At 44.6% G+C, this 9006-nt stretch overlaps 1 protein-coding gene across 1 annotated transcript; it reads right to left on the bottom strand.

The window, feature by feature from the left end:
• Positions 1 to 3277: 3277 nt before the first annotated feature.
• On the bottom strand, positions 3278 to 8133 carry TRAPPC3 (trafficking protein particle complex subunit 3). The gene is made up of 5 exons (XM_044671504.1): positions 8091 to 8133; positions 7041 to 7137; positions 6707 to 6831; positions 5368 to 5550; positions 3278 to 3613 (listed from the first exon to the last, which is right to left on the bottom strand). Exons 1-5 carry the CDS (start codon positions 8091 to 8093, stop codon positions 3494 to 3496), a joined length of 528 nt encoding a protein of 175 aa, XP_044527439.1. The 5' UTR covers positions 8094 to 8133; the 3' UTR covers positions 3278 to 3493.
• Between the last annotated feature and the right edge of the window lie 873 nt (positions 8134 to 9006).

Raw genomic sequence — 9006 nt, 5'->3', positions numbered from 1 at the left:
GATCCAGGATACCTGGTGAACAAAGGCTCTAGCAGGCTGGCCACATGGGGCAGGGAAGGGGGGTAGTTAGCTTACTGTTATCCCATCTCCTGCTGCCCCTAATCAAAGGGCCAGGAGGTCAAGTCTCCCGCAGACCTCCTTGGCACCCCCTGAGGTCTTCTCAACACCTCCTCCACTTGAGGAATTCTATTGGTCTGGAGGATGGGGAGAGGAGGTCTGGGCTGTGCTTTCACTGCTGATACTTCTAGTGAGCAACTCCCGCTGTCCACGTGCATTAACAGCTGTTCTGTCATCTTCATTGTCCTGTTCCTGGAGGTAGAGAAAAGCCGGGGGCCCAGGGTCATTCAGCCAGTGTGTGTCAGAGGTCACACTTGAACATGTATCTTCCTGACTCTGAGAACAGCTCTCTCTCTATCCATTATGGCATACTGCCTCTACTCACTGCCCACAAATGATTCGAGGGAAATTAGGTCAGGTCTTAAGGAAATCAGTGGGGAAGGGTTGGAAGAGTAGAGAAAACTTCTAGAGTAAAGAAACTGCCCCAACCCCAACCAGGGCCCCAGCTGTGGCAGAACATGTTGGCAGAGTTCTGAAGCTCTATGCCATGTGAGGAGGGGGTTAGAGGCTATAAAACAGGGGCCCTGGAGAGGCTGATCTACTTCCCTCCCACTCCCCATACAGGGGCCCCTGCTTCGGCCCCTGCTTGCCTTGCTCTGTGGGTGCCAGGAAGCCAACTTCCATAGGGTTTTACTCGTTGCCTGTGAATGAAATGGTGTGGGGATGCTAGCCCTAGGTGTAGAAGGCCTGATTACCAGTGATTGGGGAGGGGGGGGAACCTTATAAATGGAGCTTTGTTTCCATGGCTCCACCAGCCATAAAGCTGCCTGGCTAAGGGGGAAAGGAAATATCCCAAGATCTGACATTATATAAACAGCCCACTTGGAAAGTGGGTGGTGTTGGGGGAGAAGGGAGAGGTCCCTGTAATGGGGTGGGGGGTGGAGAAGCAAGGCTGACGTCTCCCCAGGCTTTCTTCCAGAAACCACAAGACTTGGAATCAGAGGACCTGGATTCAAAATCCAGATCTGTTTAACCTGTGGGACCACAAGCCAATCCCTTCCCTCCCAGGTCTTTTTCTTCATCTTTGAAATGAAAAAGTTAATCTCCAAGTCCCTTCCAGGTCTAAAATCAAACATTTCTGATTCTCAAATTAATGAACACCTTATCTAGCCTATTGCTCAGTGCCATCCCACCCCCAATGAGTTCTCTGTGGGAAACTGACTTCTGCCTGGGCATCTCTAGCCTCTTGAGATAAAAAAAAATTCAGACAAATTTCTGCTATGTAAATAGAGGAAGAGGTCTTCAAAGGCCTGCTCTCAAGTCATTGTCCATTTCTATCATTGGGGAAGAAAACAGACAGATTATTTAAAGGGGGAAAAACCTACACCTTTGTTACTTTGAGGTGTCTAGTGACTAGGACTCCCAGAGGCTCTGAGGCCTTCCTGTAGACAGATGGGCCAGTGTTCTTTTCTCTGAATGATAGAACACAGAGCAGTTGGAAATACTCAGTTTAAGTGGGCATCAACCTGCTGTCATCCTTTGATGATACAGGAAGCCAGAGCTACCTGCTCTGTGCAGTTAAGAGGAGCCTTTGGGAGGAATGATGATCCTGCTTAGTCCCTGCTCCAGGAGTTTCAGTAGTTCCAGGGGCAGAGTTAACAAACAGCAGCTTAAGTGTGAGGAAGCTGAGCTAGCTCCTTCTTCCCAGCCCACTTCTGCTGCCAACTCCACCCAGCCAGCTCCTTTTTCCAAGGGGTGGACAAGCTGGACCAACGGGGCTCTCAGGCTAAATGGCATCAGGAGGTCTTCTCAGCCGAAGCAATGCTGCAACTTTGGTGCCTTACAATCAGAAGAGTCTTAAGCCTTAAAGAGATGTTGGATTCTACTTGCCTCTAACCCCAGATGTGGGATTGAATTTTGATTTAGGGTCCTAGGCTTCATGTCACAAGTTCTTTATTGCCACCTGGACTGACAGTGGACATTTGTCACATCTCTGCCTCCATCTTTCCCCACAGAAGTTACTCAGTGCGTTGTAAGGTGCTAAGGAGGGGACAAACAATATTAACCTCACCTCAAATTCACCCCTGGCAGCCAGGGCTTTTCTTTCTCATACAGCTGACCATTCCCAGAACCAAGTGAAAGGGGCACCTCAAGCCCATCAATATGGGGGGCCTGCAGCCCTTCGATCACAGTATTTTCAATGCCTCTTCTATCAGCATTTGGGAAAGCTGGACTTGGAGCTGACAAGGGTTTGAAACACAGCTATTATTCGCTCTGTCTCAGGACAAGTCATTTCTTCTCTGAAACCGTTTCTTCATCTATAAAATGGGGGTAAATAATATGTACACAATCTGTTACAGGATTGTGGTGGATGTGAGTCCTAAAGTGCTATCCACATGTGAATTATCACTTCAGAAAGACCCAAAGACTTGAGTCCCCTCTTGGAGATTATTCAGACATCAGAGGCTCCCCAAGTCTGGCACATATAAATTCCATGGTTGGTTGCCAGGGTCCCACAGAGCCCTCGGCTTGCATGAGAAAAGCTCCTGCTTAAGCACATAGTGAAGGTCAGGCTCTGGAGACCAATACTGAAACTTGTTTGTTAAGTGTGTCAGACTGGCCCCTTCACCCCTGGAACAGAATCCACAGGCCAGTTGGGTGGAGCTGAGCAGAGAGCATTAGGAAATGGACGTGTCTGGGATTTCACTTATGAATGTGTCTTTATTGAAGAGTTTATATATATATACATATATATATATATATACACATATATACATACATATATATGTATATATAAAAGATGGACCCTCTGTAAAAAGAGGGCTTATTGCCTCCAAACAGCAGAGCAGAACAGAAGACAAATACCTGGGTGTGTTCCCAGAAGTCAACGTTTCCTGCATAGCTGGCTCTGTCTTTCCTGGCCAGCATCATTGCTCGTCACCAAGAATTGAGCACCTCCTCCCCTTCCAGGTGCCCGCCCACCCAGCTTGCTGATGACTCTCATGAGGGCACAGAAGTTATAGGAATGGACAGATGCGCCAAGCTTTTCTCCCAATCAGGTCAAAGAAGGTTTTGCTTTGGAAAATTCAATCAGGAATGTAAAGTTAGCTTGAGCTTCTTCGGATCCAAGAAGTGAAGAAGTTTCCATCCTACTAGTTGGGGGAAGAGGAGACAGAAAGGACTGTCTCTGGAATATGAGATAAGTACCCACTGCATAGAGTGAGATCAGAAGCACACACTTGTGGGATAAATGCAATATATCACACAAGTCTGTTTTTTATTAGCATGGAAAATGGAAACAAGATTAGAAGAATATATAACATCTTAAAGAGTCACTGAGTTCTCTAAGGTGGGGGCACTTTGGCTTTACAACCCCAGGAGAGGGCTGAGAATTAGCAAGTGCCCTAGCTGGTCAACTCCACTGGTCCCAAAATGGTTATTCTTCTCCAGCTGGGAGATTGTCCTCAATCCGCTTGATAAACCGCATCCTGATTTCTGTTACCCCATCTCCTTTCAGTGTATCCTGGACAAACTTCACATCCACTGCCATCTGGACCTGTGAAGAAAGGGAAAATGGAGCTGTGGGCAGTCAGCAGGTGGTCTTGACTGTCCAGTCCACTTCTACTTTCCAATGGCTATAGACATAACTGGAGCACTTTAAAAATGTGAAATTTTACCAGTATTTTTTTTTAATCAGTAAATTCTTGACATACATCCTCTTCTTTCCTACCCCCACCCAGGAAGCTTCTCCTGGTAACAACGAAAATTGTCCAACTAGTCCAGCCACCCCAGAAATCATGGCCTCAATGACCTCTCACCTCTCCATGGAAAGGAAGAGGTAGGTCTCCTGGGGGTAAGGCCCAAGGCTGTTATTATGGACCCAGAACTTTACATTTCATTTAACCCTCCTCTCACTTACTCTAATGCAGTCATTTTGTCAAGCTATTTTCCTTCGTCCTGCCTAGTGCCCTTTGGATCAGTCTCTGAGCCTAACCAGGTTTCTCTGAAGTTCATCTATCAATCCTGTCTTACAGTGCAATAATATTCTACTACATTCATCTACCACAATTTGTTCAGTCATCAATGTTTAGTCATTTCCCAATTCATGAGTGCTCACTTGATCCTCAGTTTGCAACCATAAAAGATACTGCTCAGAAAATCTTTTGGTTTCTATGGGAGCAGTGTGACCTTGTGTCCAGCAATGGGCATCTCAGGCCCAAGGGGATGAAGAGTGGGATGGCTTCTCTTGCATGATCCCAAACTGCCTCCAGAACATCTGGCTCAGTTTGTAGCTCCACCAATACCATATCAATGTGCCTGACCTTCCTCTAGTCACACTTAACACTGACTATTTCCATCTTATGGCATCTTTGCCAATTTTATGGGTATAAAACTTCAGAATTTGTTCCTGAGTATTAGTGATTTGGAGTATTCTTTCATATAACTGTTGATAGTTTGCAATTTTATTTTTGAAAACTGTTTGTATCCTTTGGCTTCTTATCTCCTAGAAAGCCAGGCCACTTTTCATTGACTAACTCAGCCTTAGACCTCTTCTCCCTCTCTTAAAGACCCAAGATTGCTCCAGTCTCCCCTCCAAAACAGCTCATGTAGTGTATATACTCTGTAGCTCTTAAAGGGCTTTATAAAATGTCACAAATTCCACCATGTCAGTGATGACTCTCTTTAGATGTGGTGACCTCACTGAAGAATCACCATTAACAGTTCTAGGTGGTGACTTGCATTTATTTGGGGTTCAAGCATGCCTTCTAGAGCCCATCAGAGACAGCTGATGGCACAAAGGATAGAGAGCTAGACCTGGAGTCAGGAAGGCCTGAATTCAAATCCAGTCTCAGTCACTTACTAGCTATGTGATCCTGGACAAGTCACTTCACCTCTGCCTCAGTTTTCTCAACTTTAAAATGGAGTCATAATAGTATTCGCCTCAAAAGAATGTTGTGAGGATCAAATAATATTTGTAAAAAGCACTTAGCACAGTGCCTGGCATACAGTAGGTACTATATAAATGCTTATTCTCTCCCCTTCCTATTCCTTTCTTGCCCCAAACCATTTTTAAAAATTGTTTATTATAGCAAAGACCATGCAAAGTTCCCCAGGAGAGGGTCCCCTCCCTTCATATTCATAATGAGAAATAACTCATCAAGCCAACCAGTGCTATGGCAGCACCCTTGGCAAGGCTTAGGGGAAGCTCTCCAATCTCAAGTGCAATCAAGGAAGGAGGTCCAACACTAAGCAGAAAAGTCCTAGGCACTCTACTTCAGCCCCCTCCTAGAAGGAAAGAGTTGCACTCACCATCTCCAGGGCTCCCCTCAACACCCCACACAAGAGATTGGAATAAATGAGGGATGAGTGGTTATCAGGAAGCTCCACAAAATCAACCAGGGGGTTGTTTTCCAAGATCAAGGAGAACTCGTCACCAGCTGGGCTCCAGTTGGTGATGCTTGGGGTGATGCCCAGGTACATTTTAAATGCTACCTATTGGAGATACACAAAGCAGCATGGGTAAAGATGGGGCAGGGAATGACCCTCCTTTCTCTTCCTTCCCAAGATACCTTCCTAGGTAAGGTGACTGCACTGCCAATACAGGAGAATAAGAGGCTTGGGAGTGATGCTTTGGGTTGATGGTTCACTCTCCAGAAATAATTAATGGAAAATTGTTTCTGCCCATGTAAATGTCTGTCCTCTGGGGTAGCACACTGCAACTGCAACTCCCAGGGGAAAGCACTATTTACAGTTTCTCAAACAAACATTCTGAATGGGCAAAGGAAGAAGAATGGTGGCTAACATTGTAAGCATGCAAACCAAAGACAAAAGACAATTCAAAGAAAACAGTGATGGCTACCTAAAGCCCAGGAGAGTTTCTCCACCTCTGCCTATGTTCTTCTTCTTACAAGGGGAACCTTGGGTCATTCTGGGCATTTCTTCCTAGGGCAGAATCATTTTGGGCACATTGTTTCCTTGATATAGATGACCTCATCAGTTAAATGAGTATACCAAGGTTGGTTCAAGGTTGCAAGAAGGATAGCTCTGAGCTCTCTCATAAACACATAACACCATCCTCTGGGCTTGACAATTAAAAGTATGTGATAAGGAAGAATGGTTTCCATGATGAAATAGAAAGAGCCTCTCTCCATGACTAACTTTAAAAGAATTGCCAAGGGGGCAGCTGGGTAGCTCAGTGGATTGAGAGCCAGGCCTAGAGACGGGAGGTCCTAGGTTCACATCTGGCATCAGACACTTCCCAGCTGTGTGACCCTGGGCAAGTCACTTGACCCCCATTGCCTAACCTTACCACTCTTCTGCCTTGGAGCCAATACACAGTATTGACTCCAAGATGGAAGGTGAGGGTTTAAAAAAAAAAAAAAAGAATTGCCAACAGAACAGTTATAGTTTTGTCACTCTGAGGAAAAACTTGTTTCGATTTGAGTGGATTTCAGAATTCACAAGGGTGTCTCCTATGCCCATTAGCCTTCCCTCCCAATTCAGCCATCTCTTAACCAGCTCCTAGAGGTTCTAGAAGTAAAACACAGTGTTCTACAACTATCATGGCTATAAATAAGCTCCCCAGTACAGTAAGAGACCCTTCTGAGAGAAAGAAGGAGGGACTGCCTGGGGGCCCTTGGGAGATGACCTTGGCAATGACATCTGCTGTTTCCCGAAAGTCATGGCACCTGCCAACATTTGACCGAGCCAGGAAATCTTCAATCAAGCGGACACCAATATTGTAGCCCCTGGAAAGGTGATCAGACAACAAAAAGACACAGGGTAAACACAAGAATATGAGGTTGTCACAGCTTAGAGGTGGAAGCAAATATCACAAACCTTCACAGTAAATCTACTTCATGAAACTGCAATCAAAGAAGCCTTTGCCAAGTTTCAGAAGGTCAATGTGGTCCCAGAGTACAGGGTATTCCCCAACCTCACTTCCCAAAGAATAAAACTTCTTGCCTTAAACACAACTCACATTTTGTCCAGTTGTTTATTTACATCTTCATCATTTTCATAGTCCTTGCAAAGCTGGGTGACCAGAGCTCCATAAGTCAGGGTGAAAAGCTCAGAACTCTAAAGGAGAGTCAAAAGGCAATCAGTATCAAACTCAGGAAAAAGAAAGGCTTGTGTAAGTGGGGACAAACACTCGTGCTATTTTCAGGTTTCAGAAGAAAGTCACCTGTCTACTGAGAGAAAAAGTCAACTCCAGCAAAACTGCAGTGAGCCTGGGTACCCAGTACCCTACCCAGGACTAACCCAATAAAATCTGGGCTAGGCTCAATGAGGGAAAGGGTGGAGGACGGCACTTTGCCCAAAAGCTCCTGTCTAGCATTCAAATGCCAACAGCTCATGCTAACTCCTGGCCAAGGCTGGATTCCACAAAGCAGAGGCTGCCATCCCCTGGTACAGAGCTCATAGCTCAGCTCTAGACTACATAAGCCCCTAGTTCAGGAGACTAACCATGGCTCCCCCTGGTGTACTTCTTGGACTGTGAATCCATGTCACCAGAAGACAGCTAAATGTTCCATCATTTATCAATTATCCTCTGCTCATTAGCATATAATTTGAATTATTTCTTTAGAGTCCCCAGGGAATGCCTCTCTAAATAACTAGACTGTGTAGCCTCTGCAGCATCTTTATAATAGTTCCAGTCCTTGAACAGCAAAAGGCACTGCTAGTCAGGAGGGAAGGAAAACAGGCCAGGGCTCCCTGTACCCTCTACCACAACAGATTACAGCTTTTGCCCTGAAAAACAATATCAGGAAAAACAAGGTTCCCTCTCTGCATATAGCTCCAGTGTTTACTGGGTGGAAATGATTTTATCATGCATTGGGTTTGCAGGGTGTTGTGATGCTGTTGGCTGTGCAATTTGGGAAAAGGATGGGGAAGCAATGGAGAGGAGAGCTACAATATCTGAAAATATTTTTCAGTCAGCTCAAAATATTGCCCTGAATGGCTTTCAACAACAGCTCTTAAAAAATCATGTCAACTCTTTTCTCAGATAGATGAAGGAACCTATCACCTACCATGAGGCGCAGAGATGCCGAAGGTAAAGGGAATGGCAAATACCAGTACTACAGAATGAAAGCAGCAGGCAGGTGGAAAGAAGGGAAAAAAGACAATATCAGCATTAAAAAAGAAAGACAGACACATATGGGCAAGACCACAATCTGTACAACTAGGTTACAAAGAAACAGGACTGAAGACAGACGCTGATGCAATCTGCCCCCATATAACTTGGTAGCTAAATGAGGTAAATTAAGACACTTTAAAGAATTGTCATTCTGAGGTTACGGCTCTTTGTAATTGAGACATGGAAGACAAAGGTGAAGGTCTCAGTTGAAGGTCTCAAATGAACACTTCAGTTGCTTTGTTCCATTTCACATTAATAAAGTTATGCTTTAGAATAAGGGGAACACTGTGAGTTGACTGTATTTTTTTAGTATATATTTCTGTAGTTTATATTATATTATATGTAATGCCATATTTCCATGGCACAGTGCTGAGCTTGAACTAAGAGCAAAGATCTGGGTTTGAATCCTGTTCCTGATACAACTGTGTAACGACAACAGATAAGGAACAATCTCATAATTTTTTCCTCCATAAAATAGTTTTAATCATATGGGTAGAACCTACCTCACAGGGTTGTTGTGGGGATTAACAGAGTATATATATAAAGCATTTTTAATCTTTAAATTGCTATATAAATACCAACTATTACTTTAAAGGAGTCCTGATTTCACAGGCGTGGGTACTCCCTCCACTGACACAAGCCCTTCATTTTATGTTATTCAGAGCCACCTCTGCCCAACCTCCGTAGATTTACATAGGGGCCTTTCCTTTGATTCTATTAGCATCCCGTGAGAAGTAATATATCCCTGGAGCTATCTCTTATCTCTCATTTTTATTACATGTCTACCTCACTCCTTTTCCAGTAATAAT

This window comes from Gracilinanus agilis, chromosome 3 (genome assembly GCF_016433145.1).
Source record: "Gracilinanus agilis isolate LMUSP501 chromosome 3, AgileGrace, whole genome shotgun sequence".
In the NCBI taxonomy this organism is placed as follows: Eukaryota; Metazoa; Chordata; class Mammalia; order Didelphimorphia; family Didelphidae; genus Gracilinanus; species Gracilinanus agilis.
Note: the sequence above shows the minus strand (reverse complement) of the source record. Positions and strands in the feature narration are given on the sequence as shown.

Bases quoted from the DNA above. Each gene is read 5' to 3' on its own strand.
- TRAPPC3 (XM_044671504.1), bottom strand. The intron at 6,832-7,040 runs TGTGAGTTGTGT...TACCCTGTGTCT, and splicing joins AAATAAACAACTGGACAAAA to TTTTGTTGTCTGATCACCTT. The intron at 3,614-5,367 runs GTGAGTGCAACT...CTTTCTTCACAG, and splicing joins TGAGGGGAGCCCTGGAGATG to GTCCAGATGGCAGTGGATGT.